Source organism: Staurois parvus, unplaced genomic scaffold (assembly GCF_062004578.1).
Source record: "Staurois parvus isolate SC_StPar_1 unplaced genomic scaffold, SC_StPar_1.0 ptg000402l, whole genome shotgun sequence".
In the NCBI taxonomy this organism is placed as follows: Eukaryota; Metazoa; Chordata; class Amphibia; order Anura; family Ranidae; genus Staurois; species Staurois parvus.
The window spans coordinates 4,001,286-4,024,052 of NW_028318198.1; the positions used below are offsets into that span (position 1 = coordinate 4,001,286).

The 22,767-nt window shown below is 38.4% G+C and overlaps 1 protein-coding gene across 7 annotated transcripts in view; it reads right to left on the minus strand.

The window, feature by feature from the left end:
* Window positions 1–22,767, minus strand: part of COL11A1 (collagen type XI alpha 1 chain) — a 282,954-nt gene that overhangs the window by 100,710 nt on the left and 159,477 nt on the right. For all 7 annotated transcript variants that reach the window (XM_089686598.1, XM_089686599.1, XM_089686597.1 and 4 more), the window contains 6 exons: window positions 19,629–19,673; window positions 17,239–17,292; window positions 14,846–14,890; window positions 9,878–9,931; window positions 6,222–6,266; window positions 3,082–3,135 (listed from right to left, as the gene is read on the minus strand). In XM_089686598.1, coding sequence (XP_089542724.1) covers window positions 3,082–3,135; window positions 6,222–6,266; window positions 9,878–9,931; window positions 14,846–14,890; window positions 17,239–17,292; window positions 19,629–19,673 — 297 coding nt within the window. The remainder of the gene's footprint in view (window positions 1–3,081; window positions 3,136–6,221; window positions 6,267–9,877; window positions 9,932–14,845; window positions 14,891–17,238; window positions 17,293–19,628; window positions 19,674–22,767) is intronic.

The window sequence follows — 22,767 nt, forward strand, 5'->3', positions numbered from 1 at the left end:
AAAAATTTTTTTTCAGAAAAAAAACTATATTTTCTCATTTCGGTCATAAAAAATATCCAAAAACCCTAAAATTTCGGCATAAATTTCAGCAAAAATGTATTCTGCTACATGTTGTTGGTTAAAAAAATCCCAAAAAGTGTATATTGATTGCTTTTTTGTGAAGGTTATAGCGTCTACAAACTATGGTATAGATAATGATATTTACACAGCTTTTACTTTCTGACTGCCCATCACATTTCTTGAGGTGCTAAAAAACCAGGATAGTACAAACACCCCCAATGGACCCCTTTTCGGAAAGTAGACACCCTAAGCTATCTGCTGAGAGGAATATTGAGTCCATGAAAGATTTTTTTTTTTCCCACAAGTTTCTTGAAAATGACAAAAACATTTTTTTTTACACAAAGTTGTCATTTAAATTATTTATTTCTCATACAAGCCATGGGTATATGTGGAATTACACCCCAAAATACATTCTACTACTTCTACCGAGTATGAGGATACCACATGGGTGAGACTTTTTGGGAGTCCGGCCACATACAGGAGCCTGAAATCCAATGACCACTTTGAAAACCTGAAGGTGCGTAACTTCCTCATTTCACTTCCTCACTACCTATCACAGTTTCGGAGGCCCTGAAATGCCAGGATAGCACCAAACCCCCCGAAACAACCCCTTTTTGGAAAGTAGACAACCCAAGGAATTTAAAAAGAAACATGGTGAGTATTTTGCAGATCTCATTTTTTCTCACAAAGTTTTGAAATATTAAAAAAAAAAGAAAAATATGTTTTTGTTTTTTTTCTTAATTTTCCAAAAACTTGTGGCAACAAATGAGATCTGAAAAATACTCACCATTCTCCTTATCAAATAGTAAGCATTTTTCAAAGACAAATTAAAAAAAAAATACACTTTTTTTACTTCTAATGTACAAAAACACAATATATTGGCCAATTAGTTGGTAACATATAAACAATGATAGTATGCCGAGTAAATAGATACCAAACATGACATGATTTAAAACTGCGCATGCCCTGTGCAAAGCCTTTACAAGCTACCATTTTAGATTTACAGACGAGGTCTAGTGTTAGAATTACTGCCCTTGATCTGACATTCACAGCGATACCTCACATGCATGGTGCAACCGATATGGGGTCTATCATATCTCTCCTCTGCCCTTACATTATCTAATCAAACCAAGATCGGTGTGATCAGATACTTTCCCAATTTACAAATGGCGCTGTTGATATCCTGCGAAACTGAAGTGATGAAATTCTCGTAGCTTCTGATATCTTAGACTATAGAGATGATTGGCACCATTCTGGTCTCCAATCAGCTCTATACTCAGCTGGCAGAAACACCGGCTGCATTCTCAGGTTCCCCTGATGGCACGGGACTGCCCGAGAAGGCCATGGAAGGGAGCGGGGAAGAGGGGACATCATCTCCCGCTGCTTTTAAAAGCAACCCTGCAGATAATTAGACAATAGGATTGCTTTTACATGAAAGCCGATAATCTACTGAAAAAAATGATACCAGAATGATGCCTGCAGCTGTAGGCATCATCCTGGTATAACCATTCAAAGTCCAGTGACATACCAGTATATCGCTGATCCTTGTTGGGTATATATGCTATGTTCTTTTTTTTTTGTATGCAGCCTGTGGGCTGAATGAAAAAAAGAGAAGAAATCTCTGCCAGAAAAAGTGTGTGGTATGTCCACCATTAGAATATACCGCCCTGTATCCACCCACTTCTAATGGTGGGCACACATTAGGTCACACTGTGCCACATGCGCCAGTTCCAAGATTGTACAAACGTCTAAATAGTGGCACGCTTGAATAAAATTTGTCCATGTATAAGTGGTACCCCATATGGAAAAAGGATGACACCAAGTCCCAAACTATCTTGCCACTTCTCCCCATGTAGTCTGGACATCCGGGGGGCTCCATATTTAAAGGTATAAAATATAGGGAAATTTTCAAGTATTACAGAAATATACTGCATATTTTTTTTATTATTGTGTGTGTGTAAAACTGACTGATTGCTTCCATACACCCCTGGTAACAACGCACCCCCCCTTTTCAAGCCCCCCGCTATGTATTCCAGGCTCCACTTGTCCATCTGCGGGCCTCTGACTGACATAGTGGGTGTTGTCAGGTAGAGGGAAGGGAGGAGAGCAGGCACACATTTGCTCTCCTCCCCTTCTTGTTGGTGGCCCATAAAGCAACATGTATGACGTCACTTCCGGGTCACCCAATCACTTTCACCAGCTAGCACAGTCAGGAAGAAATGTATTGCAATACGATCTGCATTGTAATACATTCAGTGGAGCACAGAAGAGACAAACAGGGTCTTTTAGACCCTGCATGTCTCATTAAAGAGAACCTATCCCCTAAAAATTAACACATAAGGGACTTTTAGTCCTCTATGTGATGAAAACAGTAAGTTAAAGGAAAAAATTGCAAAGTATTAAAGTACCACCCAAGCACATAACCACCCCCCTAAAAAAAAACATCTGAGGCCCCTCACCCCCACATATAAGTACGCGCGAACGCAAACTCATGTGTCGGGGGCTCCTACGCAAAGAAACATCAATTGCAATACACATGTTACATATCACCGCGCACGCAAAAGTAAGAGAAATAATTCTAGCACAAGACCTCCTCAGTAATGCTAAACTGATGACCTACAGGGGGCTTTTGAAGCATCGCCTATAGAAAATATAGGATACTGACGTTTGTCACCATTTCATGGACGCACACAAATTTAAAGTTTGACATGTTAGGTATCTATTTACTTGGTGTAATCTCGTCTTTTATATTTTACCAAAAAAGTGGGTAATTTATTGCATTTGTATGCCCAGTAATTCACTTTAGTGTGTATTTTTACTGAAATGTTGTGTTTCATATACCTTTGAAGTAATATTATGTGACATAAAAACTATTTTATTCTCTAGGGTGTCTGCTTTTAGAAAACTTATAATGTTTGGGGTTTTAAGTAATCTTCAGGCCTAAAATCATTTTTAAACATGTGTGCAAAAAACATACAAACGGTTCTGGCAGAAAAAGAGTTGATGTAAAATTATACTCACCCTGTCTCCCTTTAATCCCATATCACCCTTAAATCCTGGGAATCCATCTTCACCCTGAAATATGAGCAAATTACAATTAATATCTCAAAAATCTGACAACTGAACTTTACCAAATAGTTGAATGAGCACAAGTATACTAATGAATGCAGCTGAAGATAAATGCTAATGAATGCATGTCCTGTATGATCATATGTCCCCTATTTTTTAAAAGTTCCTGTCATTTAAAGTGCCTGTCATTCATGCTGTTCAGGATAATAGGTAACCCTTATATTCACCATACACAGAGTAGCAGCACCTCAAATCAACCCTTAAGCACCTAGATCACTGGTTGAAAACATGAATTGTTCCAAAAGATGTGTCTGTGCACAAGCAGATCATGCAGTTATTGTCATTAAGAGAACGCATTATCAATCACATACACAATTAAATATAGCCACCAGCCCTATTTCCAGCTCTTGCATTTTCACACTTGGTTGTTGCTTTAGACACTCTCAGGGGCGGACTGACCATTTGGAAACTCGGGCACTTCCCAGGGGCCCGGGGTCAGTAGGGGGCCCCATGAGATGCCCCTGGTACCTTTTTCATAGGCTTTTTGAGTTTGGGCAAGGACACAGGGGCCCCATGATCCCCTATTGCTCGGGGGCCCCATGAGTTGTCAGTCCTCCCCTGGACACTCTATACTTAGGCATATTTCATATCTGCCCCTGTTTGTATCTGAGCACCAGTTGCCTCCATATTTTTCTAACTCCAGGCTCAGTACAATATTTTAGCATGTGTTCGATAAAACCTTTTCCATACTAGAAAATCTCTGCAATCATTACTTATTTCTATTATTCTCAAACAAAGCAAAAGCTTCATTAAAGATGCTTAAACTGAGCAAATTGCTAATGAAATTAATAATTAATAGGGTTGAGCGAATTTCACCTAAAATAGCTAAAATATTATAATAGATGCTCAGTTTCTCTGCTTTCTGTCTATAGTTCTAATGCATTCGGTAGTGTATATTTAAATATTTTCTTCTTACTGAGGGACAGATAAAATGTTCTACAAAAACTGGCATGTGTATGGCATATAAGGAAAGCCTGCAGTACACTTGTGAAAGGTGATCCTGAACAATTTATAAAGACAAAAAGACATACACAAAAGATATTTGATGAAGTGCACCAAACAAACCTGGGCTTATAATTAGATGTCACAGGTAATATTACAGCTGAAAGAGTAAGTCCTTGGTTGTGCTCCCTAGGACAGCTATAACGCTAATAAAGAGAAGAAGCAGTGGCAGGATTATAGTGTGTTTGCTCACATCTAATGACCACTTGTAGATGGATCAGTACTATAGTACACAGAACACCTGCCAGCTGCACAGAGCACATCTCAGGATTAAGTGTTATTAGCTTAGCTAACAAAGCAGAGCTCTGCAGTTTGTCTTGAATTATAGAAGTGGAGTGTAAAGAGCCCCAAATTCCTCACATCTCTGTAATCAGCAGCCAGTGGAACTCTTCAAACAATATAAAATACATTTAAGAGTGCTATTGATAATACAATAGAAATCTTTTTCTCACAGCTTGAACTCTGTTTTTAATGGATTTGGTTTTCATTTAATAGTGGATACAGCAATGAGAATAATGAATGCATAACATCTGAGAGAGAGTACAGGTAAAGTTTAGGGTGATGCAAGATTGCTTTAAGTTCCATTCTCTCTTGTGAATTAAACCAGGATGGTCCTGCCTATAGGTTTTACTGAAATGGTAAAGGCCAATCTAAGCTAGACAGTCAACCAGACCAGGTGAGATATTTTGGTGAGATATTTAAAGAGTACTAAAGAGATGCCAGCACTCTTTCTTTTCTTATAACAACACTGAAAAAGTCAGTTTATCTAAAAGAGGAATAGTCTTACAACAGCCACACTGAGGTTTCAAAAGAAAATAAAAATCCAGAAGATTTCTAAAACACATTGTTAAGTTTTACAAACTTAGTGCTTTGATTTCTTTGGGACTCTCAAGCTAACAAAGCCCCATTCATCAAATTACGAAAGGGGAAATTAATCCGGGAGGAGAAGACCTCAGTTAATGACTTGTCAAAGTCATGCCTCCTACCACAGATTGTTCTCTGCCATATCATGCAGAAAATTTTCCAATCGGCATCACAGGCTATACACAGCAGCCTGCATTGTTGACTGGTATCTGCTGTCAATTAAAAGTAGAATTCTGAAATTGCTTAGGTTATAGTAATGATTATATTCCACTTAAAAATTTGTTTAACAAAAATTGTTTAAGCCCATCTCAATAAAAAAGAAAAAAAAGAGAAAACTGGAATTTCAATTTAAAGGAAAACCTGACAAAGAGTAGTGCAGGTAAAAAAAAAAACAAAAAATGAGGAGTTGGCGATAGCAGCCAATGTTTAAAAAAAAAATAAAGCAAGTTGCACTTGTCAAGTAGAAATGAACACAACGTACACTAATGCAGTCGCTGAATCAATGGTTTCCATGATTAAGTACTTTGAAGGGTGAAATGCGTAGAATTGCGAAAAGGACAGGTGAGACTATATGATGTAAACACTCCGGTCAACATATTTAAGCTGGTTTTACATCTGTGATGACATCAGGGTGTGGCCCATTCATTTCTACTTGCAAGCAGAACAGTTGAACGGAGAAGCAAGTTTGGATTGGCATAGCTACTATTTATTCCACAAACTGTGAGTTAGTCCAGTTACTATATTTGGTTACTACGGGTAACAGTTCTGGGTTTACACCAGTTTGCTTTGCCTTAGTTTTAGCACCTCAGGTTATTTCATATTTAGAGAAATAAAATACCAACACAACTAACTTTACTTATTACTTTCTTCGTATATACAGGTTAAAATAGAAGCCTATTTCTCAGTATTGTTACAGGAACAATGTACTTCCAATAATTTTAATCAATATTTTTCTATATGGCAAGCAACCAAGCCTATAACTGCCTTTCTAGCTATTCTAGCTGTTTCTAGCTGCTCCATTACAAGCTTTTGTTCAATGTTAATAGATTTGATTAAAGAATGATTACACTAGTTCACATCTGTATGATAAAGTCTCTCTTTCCTAAAAAGGCTGGTCCTTAAATGAATTAACTATTTCATGAACAGTAAATAGACTTCATATTTACCTTTTCTCCTTTGCCTCCCTTCAAGCCTCTTACACCATCAGCACCCTATATAAGGAAGACAATATGTTAAGCTTTCATTGGTAAATTAACAAACAAACATGTAAGAAGCAATTTTGTTGATTGATTAGTTAATTAAATATAGTTGATAGAACTACAGCAATAGTTTGAGACAAACAATGCAATACAAATTTGCTCCGCATATTGACTGAGGTATTTGCCAACATTGGAAGCATGTTGACATTGTTAATTAAACAGAAGTAGAGAAAAAAAGGTCAACCACTTAGTAGGAAGCTGCTCACACTACATATTTACAATCAGTACTGATCCACTTTGCAAAAATCTGAGAACATGCCAGTCTCTTTAAGAATGGTGTTTGAAGGTGACCTATTTTTTGTTTTATATAGTTTTGATCATAGGAGCAAGAAAAAGGCTGTCAAAATAAGGCCTGAGTCCTTGATATATATACAGTACATACAGTATAACAGTATACTGTATATATTGGTTAAGTTCCTCTGTTGGCTTACTTTCCTTGCTGCTTTCACTCCCTTCTTCAAACAAACATGTCAGAAGACTGCCCAGTGAAACCCATGGAGCCAATACAATATAAGGAAATCACTGGAGGAATCTAAATGTTCACCCATGCCGAGACTATGGACATTAAAATATTTACTTTTTTTTTACAAGCATTAAAATAAATGATCAAATGTAAACCTGAAGTCTAATTACACTGTGTTTCTAAAAACGTATAGTGACTACTGTTTGAAAGCTGAACATTAGAATACCAAGCTACCATGATTCTGCCCTCCGTGAAAATTACAGGAAGCTTCAATTCCAATGCCTATATTGTGAATTTTTAAGAATAATGTTTCCACAATGCCTATATCTACAGATGTAAATAAGAGCTTGATTTACAGTATAGCGATTATGTTATTTGTTTAGAATAAGTGAATACTTAAAGAATATGTTACCTCCAACATTTCAGATTCCAGATATGGGTCTGTTGTACCATGTACTGTTAAAAAGTGTCCTGTTCTCTTTGCAGTGCCTTATTTGGTGTTGATTTACTAAAACTGGAGAGTGAAAAATCTGGTGCAGCTGTGCATGGTAGCCAATCAGCTTCTGACTTGAACTAGCTTGTTCAATTCAAAGCTTTGTAAAAAAAAAAAAAAAAACTGGAAGATACACCAGCTTTTGCACCCCTCAGTTTCAGTAAATCAAATTTGTTTGAAATACCTGGTGCTCCTGCCAGTACCCCTGCTTTCCTAATTCAAACTGATCATGCAAGACATAGAAGCGCATCCTTCCCAGCATGGTCAGTTTTCTGGCTGTGATGGAATCATATCCTGTCTGTGCTCCAATGATCAGACGTTTGATGACACTCCCCTCTTCCCTGCACAGCCATTCACTGCGAGGATCAGTGTATTGCTGTTTCTCCACCCCATCTCTTCATGCCTCTTTTAAAGCTGAGAACAGAGATTATGCAATCACTTATAAAAAAAGAGGGAACACCCTATTTATAATGTTTTATGTACACAAATGTTGTGTCCTTCATTTATATTTAAAACCAAATGGGTTGTTTTACAAGGTAATGGCTCACATATTGTTTAATACACATATTTGGGTTTGGCTTTGTGGACAAAATGGTCAGACCATGGTATTAGAGAGGAAGTGTTATGTATTCTACATGATCCTGTTCCTTAATTTTGTTCTGATTCTATATTCCTATACATTTTGTTGTGGCCAGAGAGATATACTAGAGAAATACATATAGGTAATGTTTAGACATTATTCTGGATTTAATACTGCTGAACATGCAGAGCAGAGGATAAGAGTGAATGTACATTTCTGCATTTAGACAAAAGATAAAATGTATACTGTATTTATGCTTGTTTCTGCTAGTCTTCAAGGTTGTTTTAAAATATCATAATAAATATCTCATATCAGTAAAACCAAGAAACTGCAAGAAATTATAAAACCACATCAATATTTAAAGTGGTTGTAAAGGCTCAAGGTTTTTTTACCTTCTCTGTGCAGCATCCCCCCCAGTCCCCCCCCCAATACCTAAGCCCCCTCTTGATCCAGTGATGTGCACTGGAGTATCAGCTATCCCGTGACTCCTACTCATTAGCTGAGACAACAGCGTTAGCCATTGGCTCCCACTGCTGTCAATCACAGCCAGTGAGCCAATGAGAAGAGGGAGGGGCTGAGCCAGAGCTCAGTATGTGAATGGTCACATAGAGCAGCGGCAGGGGAGTGCACATGTTTGAGTGCCCCCATAGCAAGCTGCTTGCTGTGGGGACACCCAACAGGAGGGAGGGGCCAGGAGTGCCAGCTGGAGACCCGAGAAGAGGAGGATTTGGGCTGCTCTGTCCAAAACCACTGCACACAGCAGGTAAGTATAGACATGTTTGTTATTTTTTTTTAAATTAAAGTGGTTGTAAAGACTCAAGGTTTTTTACCTTCAGGCATTCTATGCCTGAAGGTAAAAAAACCTTCTGTGTGCAGCAGTGCCCCTAACCCCCTCAAAACTTACATAAGCCCCATCGTGATCCAGCGATGTGCATGACAGCCTTGGCTGTCCTGGGTCTCTGCCTCCTCAGTGGCTGAGACAGCAAGCGGAAGCCACTGGGAGCCCGCTGTTGTCAATCACAGCCAGTCAGCCAATGAGGAGAGAGAGGGGAGGGGCCAAGCTGCAGCTCTGTGTATAAATGGGCATATAGATCACCGGGAGAGCTACAGCAGGTTGGACGCTTTACCGCTCCACGAGGCACCACGAGGGGCCCCGGCGGCCATCTTTGATTTGCATCTGGGTCAGTAATATTTTACATGTTGGTTTTCCTGCTATCCTTTGCCTACAATAAAGATACCTGAGGATATCACACTATGTGGCCTTTTCTGTTTATTTGAGTTCTGGTGGGAGCCAGCCAGATCCATGGAATAGCTGCATCTATCCGGATATCAGGCAAGGGAGGATATGCTGACCAGATTTGACCAGACCAGGATGATGACACAGGAGGTCCAGTGATATTATACACAAATGCGCATAAAGATTGCGTATCTGGTGAGTGCGCAGTCTTTACATTTTTTATCACCTGACGGTTCCCAATATTGGACGTCTGAGGATCATCCTGGATCTTAAGAGCACTCCTCCATTGGACTGTTTCACTTCCTTCACTTCATAGCCACCTTCCAGTGGCTCTATTAGCACACAGTCACTGTTTTAATATTTTAATATTTTATTGTTTATTATCTGTGTTTGATTTATCATTTTGCTAAGATATGTAGCGCTGCACCCCCCTTTTTTATATTTATGTCCCTGAAGGTTTGATACGGTGCCTTTTTTGGTGTACAGCTGCTGCTCATTATATCTATTTCAAGCGCTCGCTTATTTTCTGTTTTCTTGATCATATAGATCACCGGTTTGGGAACACACCTGCTTGAGTGCCCCCATAGCAAGCTGCTTGCTATGGGTGCACCCAACAGAAAGAAGGAGCCAGGAGCACCGGCGAGGGACCAGAGAAGAGGAGGATCCAGGCTGCTCTGTGCAAAACCACTGCACACAGTAGGTAAGTATGACATGTTTGTTATCCCCCCCCCCCCCAAAAATGAAGCTTTAGTTATGCTTTAAGCCTTTTGAATTACTTTAACTGACATACCTTGACACCACGAGGTCCAGGATAACCAATAGGACCTTGCGGACCAGTGGGACCCTAGAAGAAAAATCATTGTTAATATAACATAGGTATACATGCAGTTTTAGAGACAGCTTAATAAATGCACTCACTATAGTTAAGTAAAGAATTATGTATTTACTATTTATCACATTAAAAATTCTCAGCTCAAGATCAAAATACATGGAATAACATAATGCTGACCACCCTAAGTTTTAAAGTTTTACTATGTGTTAGTGGATTTTTGACAACAATTGTAACCACTTCACATTGCAAAATGACTTTCACAGTCCTTTTTAAAGAACATGTGAGGCTTTCATTTTATAGATTATTTTAGTAGATACACGGCTTGATTTTTTTTTCTAAACAAATAAACAAAATAAAAAATAATATGATTTTAGCAAGTTTAGCATGTTTAATGGATAACCATTTTGTCCTATTTAAAATATTTTCTCCAAACTATTTTCTCCTACTTGCAATACATACACAGACTCAAAATACAGTAACTGTAGGTATTGTTTCATATGGTACTGATAAGCGGAAAAAACGTTTTGCACATTTTCAAATGTTATCGCTAGACTTTGGGGTGGATTTACTAAAGGCAACTAGGCTGTTAACTTCACAAGAGAAATTTCACTTTGCAAAAGGAATTTTCCTTTAGCTTAAGGAATGTGGTGAAAAGTCGCTTTGCATAAAATACTCCATCATATGAAAGGAACAAAAAAATTTTGTTTGCACATGATTGGCTGATGGGAGTTAGCAGACGTTCACCTCTTTCACAAAGGGAAACTTTCCTCGCTCTTAGGCTACCAGCCCATAATATGCTATTTATACTGGCCCAATAGGCTAATGCCCCCTTACCAAAAATTAGGCCTCCAAATCAAGCGGTTACATACTTTGTAAAAGTACCTGGACTGCAGGCGTTGTTAATACATGCATACCTTTGTTAAATGAGTCACAGCCTTAGCTGTAATAAAAATGTGTCTGATTCTGTCAGTAACATGTGCACTGTCATAAATATACCACAGAATAAAAATCTCTGTGCAAGTTGGCACAAATTTACAAAAGAGAAGGGGAGGGAAAAGGGAAGTTTCTTCTTCATGTCATATCAATCAATTGTAACAATTATGTAATGAGTACTTCCATTCATCAGAAGCAGATGAGGTGGGAAAAGGTAATAAAGCCCTTACTGTGTGGATGAAGGCATGTTGGCCAAGTGAAAAGTGTATCAAGGTTAGTTTTGGTGCTGTTTGAGTCATCTGAGGATGGGGGGATGACTTACTAAAAAATAGTTACTCACACTTTTTTCTATTTGTGGTCATCCTAATGGGACTGGCCACTTTATTAAAATTTTCCTGTGATAACCATTACTTACTAATCACTGTACGTGGTTCCCTATGCCTTCATACTAAACTGAGGCTAGCAGCAGCCAAATGCAATGCAAAAAGTAGATATTTTAATGAACAACCTCAGTCAAAACATTTTGGATTGTTATGGTCAGAGCTGTGAAGGCTTTGAAATGCTTTTGGGATTCATTGCTTTTTTGTAACTATTGCAGAGATTTTTTCCTGTGCGGTCACCAGGACAGAAAGGAAGTGAGCAGATAGATCAGGTGTTTAGGTAAAATCTTCCCAACAGTGAACCAGGTAGGAGTGAAAAATGACAGAGGTTATAACCCCCCTGTACTCCAGCCAAAACTAAAATACATGGCAGGAGTTGAGCTTTAACCTTTTCTCAAAACTTGTAACTTTCAGGCAGAATTTTAATATACACTGCTCAAAAAAATTAACGGAACACTTTGAAATCATATCAGATATCAATGGGAAAAAATATCATGCTGGAAATCTATACTGATATGTACTGGGTGATATGTTAGGAACATAAGGATGCCCCATCATTTGATGGAAATGAAAATTATCAACCTACAGAGGACTGAATTCAAAGACACCTCGAAAATCAAAGTGAAAAGATGATGCAGCTGACATTTGCTGACATTTCATTGCAACAACTCAAAATGGTACTCAGTAGTTTGTATGGTCCCCAAGTGCTTGTATGCATGCCTGACAACATCGGGGCATGCCCCTAATGAGACAATGGATGGTGTCCTGGGGTATTTCCTCCCAGATCTGGACCAGGGTATCACTGAGCTCCAGGACAGTCTGAAGTGCAACCTGGCATCATCGGATGGACTGAAACATGATATCCCAGAGGTGTTCTATAAGATTTAGGTCAGGTGAGCGTGGGGGCCTTTCAATTGTATAAATTCCTTCACCCTCCAGGAACTGCCTGTATACTCTCGCCACCTGAGGCTGGGCCTTGTCGTGCACCAGGAGGAACCCAGGACCCACTGTACCAGCGTAGGGTCTGACAATGGGTCCAAGGATTTTATCCTGATACCTAATAGCAGACATGGTGCCATTGTCTAGCCTGTAGAGATCTGTGTGTCCCTCCATGGATATGCCTCCCCAGACCATCACTGACCCACCACAAAAAGGGCCATGCTGAACGATGTTATAGACAGCATAAGGTTCTCCATGGCTTCTCCAGACCCTTTCACGTCTGTCACATGTGCTTAGGGTGAACCTGCTCTCATCTGTGAAAAGCACAGTGGTGGACATGCCAATTCTGGTGTTCAATGGCAAATGGCAATTGAGCTCTATGGTGCAGAGCAGTGAGCACAGGGCCCACTAGAGGACGTTGGGCCCTCAGGCCACCCTCATGAAGTCTGTTTCTGATTGTTTGGTCAGAGACATTCACACCAGTGGCCTGCTGGAGGTCATTTCGTAGGGCTCTGGCAGTGCTCGTCCTGTTATTCCTTGCACTAAGGAGCAGATACCAGACCTGCTGATGGTTTAAGGACCTTCTACGACTCTGTCCAGCTCTCCTGGAATCTCCTCCATTCTCTTGAGACTGTGTTGGGAGACACAACAAACCTTCTGGCAATGGTACATATTGATGTGCAATCCTGGAGGAGTTGGAATGCCTGAGCAACCTCTGTAGGATCCAGGTATCACCTCATGCTACTAGTAATGACACTGACCCTAGCCAAATGCAAAACTAGTGAAAAACAGTCCTAAAAGATGAGTAGGGAAAAAAATTTCAGTGGCCTCCACCTGTAAAACCATTTCTGTTTTGAGGTTGCCTCATTGTTGCCCATCTAGATGCTATACTATAAACAAAAAATGGTTCTTTCATTTTTTTCAGCAGTGCATATATATATATATATATATATATATATATATATATATATATATATTCTCTCATTAAAAAGTGTTCCTTTAATTTTTTTGAGCAGTGTACAAGCTTCAGTTGCAAAGGAGATGGGAAATCTTAAAGGCTGAGATGATATCATCTTTTTTAATAAACTGGCCCTTGCAGGGCCACAGTAGATTAAAATTCAATGTTCCATTTGTAAAAATATTTTTTAATGCAAATGCCGTACTTGTAGGTTTTTTTGTCACCCATAAAGCTGAAATACTCCCAGTGCTTACATTCAACGTTCTGTCTTATTCTATGACATGGCAATTGTTGGGCACTCACCCAAGACTCATTGGAGTAAGTGTGCTTCCTGATTTTATAAACTGCACATTAGAAATACACCCTCTTCTGTTAAAGCACAGACCCATCAGTTGCACATCCACATCAGGATTCTGTAGCCCTGTTCCATCTCATACCCTAGACTAAAAAATAGCCATCAATCCTCCTCCTTTGACACAAATAAAGAGATTATGACCTTAGTTGGCATCTAAAAAGAAGGTTCAGCAGCCTATTTGTTGTAGCCTATGTTTTAGAAATAAGCCAGGACATAGGAATGTAAACATTGAGAGCATTTCAGCCAAGCTTCATGGGTGACAGAAAAAGACTACAGTTATGACATTCGCTTTAACCAATACAATATTTTTACTAATGGTACAATGTATTTTAAACTACTGCGGCCTCATTTCTGCATGGACCAGTTTATGTAAAGGGAACTTAGCCTTTAAAAATTTTAAGTAATGTAACGTATGTTGCTAATTTTTAGTAAAAACTATCCTTGTTACCTGTTAATTAATGTGCCCACTCTCACTCTATACATTCTGCATATATATATATATATATATATATATATATATATATATATATATATAATATATACATATACACTAATAGTGGGTATATATATATATATTTATATATTTATATATATACACTATATTGCCAAAAGTATTGGGGCGCCTGCCTTTACACACACAAGAACTTTAATGGCATCCCAGTCTTAGTCCATAGGGTTCAATATTGAGTTGGCCCACCCTTTGGAGCTACAACAGCTTCATCTCTTCTGGGAAGGCTGTTCACAAGATTTAGGAGCGTGTCTATGGGAATGTTTGACCATTCTTGATGTTGGATAAGAAGGCCTGGCTCACAGTCTCTGCTCTAATTCATCCCAAAGGTGTTCTATCGGGTTGAAGTCAGGACTCTGTGCAGGCCAGTCAAGTTCCTCCACCCCAAACTTGCTCATCCATGTCTTTATGGACCTTGCTTTGTGCACTGGTGCACAGTCATGTTGAAACAGGAAATGGGCCATCCCCAAACTGTTCTCACAAAGTGTCTTGGTATGCTGACGCCTTAAGAGTTCCCTTCACTGGTACTAATGAGCCAACCCCAACCCCTGAAAAACAACGCCACACTATAATCCCCCTCCACCAAACTTTACACTTGGCACAATGCAGTTAGGCAAGTACCCTTTTCCTGGCAACCACCAAATCCAGACACATCCATTGAATTTCCAGACAGAGAAGTGTGATTTGTCACTCTAGAGAACACATCTCCACTGCTCTAGAGTCTACTGTCGACATGCTTTACACCACAGTAAACATAACATTGTATGTCTCAATGTTTTCATATGTCAGTGACAAAGCCTTTTTGTGCAGTTCCACTTATAACAATACTGTATTTGTCTCTTTTGAAACTTACCACAGCTCCCTTTTCACCTGCAGGTCCTTCCTTGCCAGGGTGACCCTAAGAGACAAAGCAAAATTCAATGCATAAAACAGTGTTTTCTGACACTTAGTAGAATAAATCAGTGAATTGCTAGTGGTACTTAGAAAATAATTTACAGAAGGCTTACTTAAAACCTATATTTAAACTGCTCATATTTGCCTTCCCTGGTTTATTCTTTCCCACACATCAACATGTTAATGGAAATTTTAAATAAAACCTTTCCATTTGCAATACATACCTTATTTTTGACCCAACTAAGGAATCACTGGGTGTCTTTGCTTCTCTATGCAATGCAGGCAGTTCATGGCTGAAAGGGGCTGGCAAGGTGCTGTACATAGCTTCCGGAAAACATCACACCACACTGCTTCAGTTTTCCTCTCTAGAACCTCCAGCCCCAATGAAAGCAGTGAGCTGCCGTTTCGGAGGACTTATGCAAATTTCAAAATGTCTAAAAGGGCTGATGTCAGTCTGGAGAAGTAGGCATTTATAGGCAGACTGCAATTGCAGTTACAGAGAGTTTCCATTTGTTTGTACTGTTGGTTAATTGGTGAGGGGATGCACTGCATACCTTCACTGACATTGTGCTAAAGATGTCCAGTGTGTTCCTATACCTTTGAGGAGGGGTGGGCTCCCTCCAGGAATACTTGTCCTCAATCTTACAATTATGCTATATTTGCTACAACTTTAGAGGCTCTTATAATTTATAGAGTTAGGAGTTAGGATTGCAGATATACTGGGGTGCTGTGAAGTGGCCTCTGCAGCTTATGCATATATTTGCAAATGTGTGCAAACTAAACTAGATGGATTAAAATGTGTCTGGTCCCTGCTGAACAGGCTAGAGTTTTGATGAATCCATGACCAGCCTGATGATAAACCTGAAGTTCAGCTTTAAATTTTCCTAATCTGTTTAACTGTTATCCATTGAAGACAAGTTTCACAAACCTCCTCCCGTGATGGCAGCTATGTTTCCAAAACCTATTCTGTGTAGTTTCCTTTGTGTTTATCTGCAGTATTTCTAACCAGTTTTAAATGCCAAAGCCAGATTTTAATGGCATTGATGGTTACCCTTAATACATTAATCCTTCTATATGTGAAATATTATAAGAAGCATAACCTGCGTGTATTTGGAAACACCTCTGCTTTATTACAGATAAGCAAAAGGAGTTTTCAGAACACGAGGTTGTAAACAGAAGACACTACGGTGGACTGGTGCACCAAAATGTCTGGATAAAAAAAGTCCTGAGCAGCTAGAAAGAGTTCCCTATGTGCATTGTAATGTGTATTTTGTATTTTGATTGGAGTAAAACTTTGAAATTATTTTAAGATTTAAATGTCCCATGTTCACCTTTAGAGAATGAAGCAAACATTACATTTAAAGATTTATATTAAATGTATTATTAAAATTATGCTCTTAGGTTGCTGAGTACTGAGCAAACTGAAGTGCAGTAACTCCAATTCAGTGCACACTACATTTATCTCTCCATGGGGACTTTTTATGACAAATCAGAAAATTGTATGAAAAAATTAGATTGCACATTTTGAGATTCTGGCTATATTAATGTAATGGTTCTTAGATTGTTTGTGATTAACCCATAGAAACAGATAAAGCAACTGGGCTTGATTCAGAAAAGGTCAATAAACTCATTCTAATATTATATTCTTCACTATGCATTTTTGTTCATTGTCATTTGATTACTTACTGACATTGAAAACAAAATGCAACATTCAAACAATCAAAGTGAACAATTAGGTTTATTAAGGTATACATTCAGATCTAAAAATGTTTCTCCAAAGAATTGTATTCTATAAATCTTTAAAACAGGCAAAGTTTATATCGTAGATAAAAGGACTTTTTTTAAAATTTCCAAAACATTAAAGATGGATTCTGAGTATGAATGTTTTACACAGTTACATCCAGCTTGGGCCAATGTAACTATGTATATAACACCATACCTGTGGAAGCCCTCTAGAAGCTGGAACACACTGTAGTAGACATTGCTACTTCAGTGATCTTCACTAGATTCTGAGTCTTGTTTTGAGTGACTGCCCAGCAAAAGAGGTTGCCTGCTCAACACAGGAGTCATTCAGGGAAATAAATTTTCTCAGCAAATGCATTCTCTGATTAGCAGAGGTGGCGTTGCGCTTTATCCAATCAGTTGGTCTATGTGTGAAGTTTACATAACAGTTCTCTACATTTGAGGAGATAAAAGAAATCCATATTTTTTGTGAATAGGAATGAAATTAGATTAGAGAGTAACACCTTTTTGGAGCAAACAACAAATAGATGCAGGACTTTGTTAGAGATAAGGAATTTGAAATCTTCAGTGCAAGTGCTAGAAACAGACAATATTTTTGTATTTACTTACTGGGGGTCCATCAGATCCAGGTAATCCAGGCAGACCAGGCTTTCCTTGAGGACCCTACAGATTAAAGCAGATAGATTTATCAAAGACATCTTACATATCACAGTGAAAGTATCCTCATTATTAACAAATTAACAATGACTAATCAAGAAATAATTATTATATTTAATAAACACATGCAGTACAAAACCAGAGCTAAAGATTTTTCCTTTTCTGTAAAAAGGTAACTGAATTAAGACACTGGGGTTGATTTACTAAAGTAGTAGAACATAGAATATAGGCTGTTAACTTAAAAAAGAGAATTCAAACTTTGCATGAGAATTTTTACCTAACCTAGTGAATTTGCAAAGGATAACTAATCACACGCAAGAAAAATTAAAAAAAAATAGATTTTTGCTTGCATATGATTGGAGAAGTGAAGTCAGCAGAGCTAAAAGATAATTTGCCTTGCAAAGTCAAAATTCACATTGCTGTACTCCTTTAGTAATCAACCCCATTGTGTGACCTATGCAACTGACTGCCATCACATTTGTGTCCTTTGCAATATATTAAATATGTTGGCTTTCAAACTCTGTATATTGTGTGATCAAAAATAAGTTCCCAATAGACATTCCTAATCCCCAGTGAAATTCCTAACACCCATTCCTAAATGATGCCAAGGAAGCATTGTCATTAATTTGCTCTTCTTGAGGAATGGTACTATACTCTGACAAGCTCGGATTCTGCAACTATTCCTGTTAATGGGTTTACTGAGCAGGCCTTTGGGAGACAGATGACTTGCAGGCAGAGTGGGACACATACATCATGGACACCAGGTGTGCTGTGCACTTGGCATTCATGTCTACAAAACCTTAGGATAGCCAAAGACAGGTAGTTTCAAGGAGAAAACAGAGATCTACCCATCTAGACCACAACTACTTGAATCAACTTCTAAATCTACTGTAAGTTTTTTTTTCTGATTTGCAGTAGTTTTTTTCCTTTTGGCTCAAGAACAGTGAAATGAGCCAAAAGGCTCATTGCTTTAAGCCCCTTTCACACCTGTACACTTTTGCCATGCATTTTCAGGGCGACAAAACTATTCCATGCAAGTCCTGCATGCTTCATCTTAGATGCAGCTTTTCAAAAGCGCACCAAAAGGCACCCTCCATTGCAATTTAATGGGAATGCATCAGTGTGAAAGGGCCTTTAGGGTTAAAACAATAATTCTTTATTAGCTGCAGAGGTGTTTTGTTATACTAAAAAAAATGTACATTTTTATATGTGTGCTAATTGGCACATGATCATAATCCCAAAAATATTTGTTTAAACAGCATTGTTTCCTAATCCTGTAACAACTGCCAAACACCTATGCACTGCAGCAAAAGAGTGGGCTTTATCGCCCACTTGCTGCACATAAGTGTTGTTGGGTGGCTGTTGTTTATGTACTGAAAGAGTACTCACTGTGGGGGATCGGGAGAGCAGAGGGACCGACTTCCAATCATGTGACCACTGTGACAGTGGTCACATGATTGCCAAGCTTTCCTGCCCCCTAGGCATTCCGATCTGTTTAAAGGGACATAGGGGCAATTGGAAAGGGGTTAATTATTAAATGATTGATCAAACCCTTGGAAAAAAAAATTTCACATGCAAAAATTAATCATATAATTTAGTATAAACTAATTTTCTGCTAGAACATCTTGATATAATAGATAAGTTGTATGTTCTGTTCATCGTGCTAGTGGAACTATGGACACGTTTAACATTTTAATATGTATTAGTTTTTAACAGTGAATAAAAAACAAAAATTACATAAAATATCACTGATAAAAAAATGTCTTTTTCTACCTAGGGCTCACAAACCTTCATCATAGAATGCAAACATAGAGCCCATGCTGTGTTATCCCTTATCCTCAAATAATGGCATAGAGAGATCTGTGTAATATCCTGCTTACATTTCTGACTCTTTTACCATATGCAGTATAATATATACATCAGGATGAAAGGTAAATTACATTAAAAAAAAACTTTTTTATATATTATGTTTTTAAGGTTCCACAAAGCTTCTATATTTTACCTGGTAATAATGCTGGTAATGGTTAATATTCCATGTTTGCATGTAGCTTGTGATATGATGTGAATTAAGCATATTCTTCAACCACCCATCGTATGCATTTTTAGACAATTGTTCTAAAGTACAATGAACATAATCCCTTTTATAGATTGTGCTATAGTAATAGTGAATGAACTAATGCACTGAAAGCATCGGTAGCATTTATTTATGCTTATATGTACATAATATGATGAAGTACATATTTTCTCCTCATCTGCTAATGAATATAATTAAAACATTTTTCCCTTCATGTACTAATGTTTGGTTTCCAAGTTTAGATAAACAGACAAGGCTCTGACCCTACCTTATCACCAGGGGGACCGATAGGACCTTGTGGGCCAGGAAGACCCTGCAAAGAAAGAAAACATTATATATCAGGATCTCATTCATCACCTTGAGCTGAGAACAGACCTGCACTTCATAACATAGCCACACCGTGCCGCATTCCTGAGGCCACACTCTGCAGCCAGAAGTCAGCTGTACAAACCCTCATTATTCTCACACTCCTGAGGTCTCCACACTGGAAAGGTGCTCTCTAAGTGATGAAATGTATTCTATAAATTTGTCTCTACATGGAAACATTTTATTACCACTCACCAATAAATCAATTTCTGAAATAAATCCTGTTTTTAAGACTTTGAATCTGCTGAAGTTTTTTTTATTGTACTACATAAATACATACATCAACTAATACATGGCTGTTAAAGGTGATAGGTCATATTTCTAGTTTGCACTTTGATATGGTAAATTGTTATTTAGTTGAATATTGTCTATATCCCCGGTTTGGTGTTTTCTTTAAGATAAAATACACTGTTATCCCAAAATCAGTGTATAAATCAATAATGGTATGCAATGCAGTAATGGAAATCAATCATATTTCCTTTTCTGTTGGTAGTTGTTGTGGATTACTGCACTATTCACATTCTTCTTTGCCATACTGAATTAGTTCTTTAATTACATTTTGTTTAGAATCTATAGGGAACTAATGAGTTAAAGAGAAAATCTACTTTACTGCTCAGACACCAAAGCTTCCTTGATGCTGGTTCCGGTATTCTTAACCAGTATCACAAAGCAAACATTTTTCTTTGGTCATATGACTGCCCATTCACTGACATCTTCTCATACAATATAGCCACGCAGGTCCTGCATTGTACGCAATGACATTGAGGGCCCACCCACATTCTAGGGCTGTATGGGGAGAGAAGAAGTGCGCAGGCTGAGATGGGAACAATTAAAAGGTATGTGTTCCTCTCTATTACATGCCCCTAGACTATATGTACATGGTGGGGGGGTATGGTACAGGATTTCTAAGGTGATAGGCATTCAGCTTTAAAGTGGTATCTTTGCATGTTCATCTCAATCATTTCTATTATTATTTTTGAATAGTGTGTATTGCTGCCTTGTCCCTGTTGCAGATTTTCCCTCAGTTCCTGTCTGGTGATATGGTACCACTGTCACTATAGCAGTAAGTAAGAGCAAATCTATCTAACAGAACCAGAAGTAGGAGGTAAAACAAAACAGGGATTCTAAAATCAGAAAATAGATGTCAATTTCTTCTCTTCTAAGTAGTTTATTTGATCAGGTTAGTAAAATGGCAGCATCTCATTTTGTTGTTTCCTAATTTGCTACCATGCAAACCCCTTTCTTTTCCTGAAACACAAAGCTTTCTCAGCAAATAGAGTTACACTTAGGGATTGATTTACTTAGGCTCCATTCACACCGACTTAAAAAAAAAACACTGCTCCTAGAGAAGGTTAGAGTTTTACTTGCAGAAGCAACTAATTTTATTCTATGTGTCCATGCACCTTAGGTAGTCTAGAGCAGTGGTTCTCAACCTGTGGAACCTCAGGACCCACATTTGCCCTTGGTCATTAAGTCGCGACCCAAAAATATTTTAATTTCCAAAACATTATAATTTATTCCAGAGTACAGCTTATACTTGTACAGTATTCTACAATGTATATACACTAAACAGTAAACAAATGGCTTCCTTCCAAAATGGATAGTGCAATAATCACAGTGCAGGTGAAAATGAAAGTGCTGTTGAGGTAAAAACCCAATAAAATAAATGGTAAATGAAAGATATGACATTAATTAGAACTAATGGGAAAACTGGGGATGCTTGTTGCTCTTGATAAGTGTCTCAAAATCTGGGGTGGTGGTAGGGCATTAGAGAGGCCTGGGAGCCACTTGCCCCATGGCCCAGTTTGCCCTTGGTCACGACTCACTTTTGGATTGCGACCCATTACTTGAGAAACACTGGTCTAGAGGCATTATTTAAGCTCAGCATTTAGAGGCAGAAAAAACCCTTTTGTTTTGGATTTTTGAGCCTTTTTCTGGCAGAAAAAAAAAACGCTAAACATTCCTAAATGCTGCTAAATTTTCCTAAACGCTACTAGAAAAACACTTTTTAACCCAGTGTGCATGGAACCTAAAACTGGAGCATACAAAATCTGGTGCAGCTTTGCATGGTAGCAAATCAGTTTCTAACTTCTGCTTGTTCAGTTAATCTCTTAGAGCCAAGAGTACGCAAATATTTGGCCTCTTGGTGTGTGGGCCTTGATGCCGAGAGGCAGCCTTTTGCATACCAATATGTATAAAATCATGCTTTCCGATCATGTAACCACTGTAACAGCCAAACACGGTGGTCACATGATCATAAACCCCACTCCGCCTCCCAGAATCAGAAACCCCTTAAAGGACCAGGAGGCGCTGGCATTAATGGGTTTAGCTTTGACAAAAAAAACCCCTCAACGTTGATTGGTTTCTATGCACAGCTGTACCAGATTTTGCACTCTCTAATTTTGGTATATCAACCCTTTGTCTCTTTTAAGAAAATTATGGGACTAAGAAGGTGCAAAGTTTAGTAAAGGAAAGGGGCCCTGGTGTCTCATTGCACAAACCTCTTCCTAGGTACATCTCTATCTAAAAGAAACAATATGGAATATATTAAATAGTAAAGCTACACTCCAGAGAAACAGCTAAATGCACATATTATATACCTACTGTATATAACAGCTGTTTATCTGCCAAAAGATTTATATCGCTATTTATCCATTCATGGGATTTACATAGCTCTGCCACAGAGCACAGCTCTGTCTTGTAGGGAAGAGGACCTGATCTTTATCTGCTGCATTTTCACTTTCACTTACAGGTTTCATCCTCACCCTACCCTGTGGCTGGACAATGAAAAGAAAAGCAGCACACCAATGAACTCAACTCTGTAACTCTGCTACATCTTCTGATCAGCATGCTTCTTGCACTGCAGCACACCTGATTGGCTTTGTGCTGCTTCTCCCTCTCTAAATTCTGCTGTACAGACTGTAAAGCAGATATCAAGAGTCCAATACCAAGTCAAATTGAGGTACTTACACTTCTTGTGTGTTAAAATAAATCCATTTAATAATGTATAATTTATTATAAAACTACAGTATTTTTGCCTC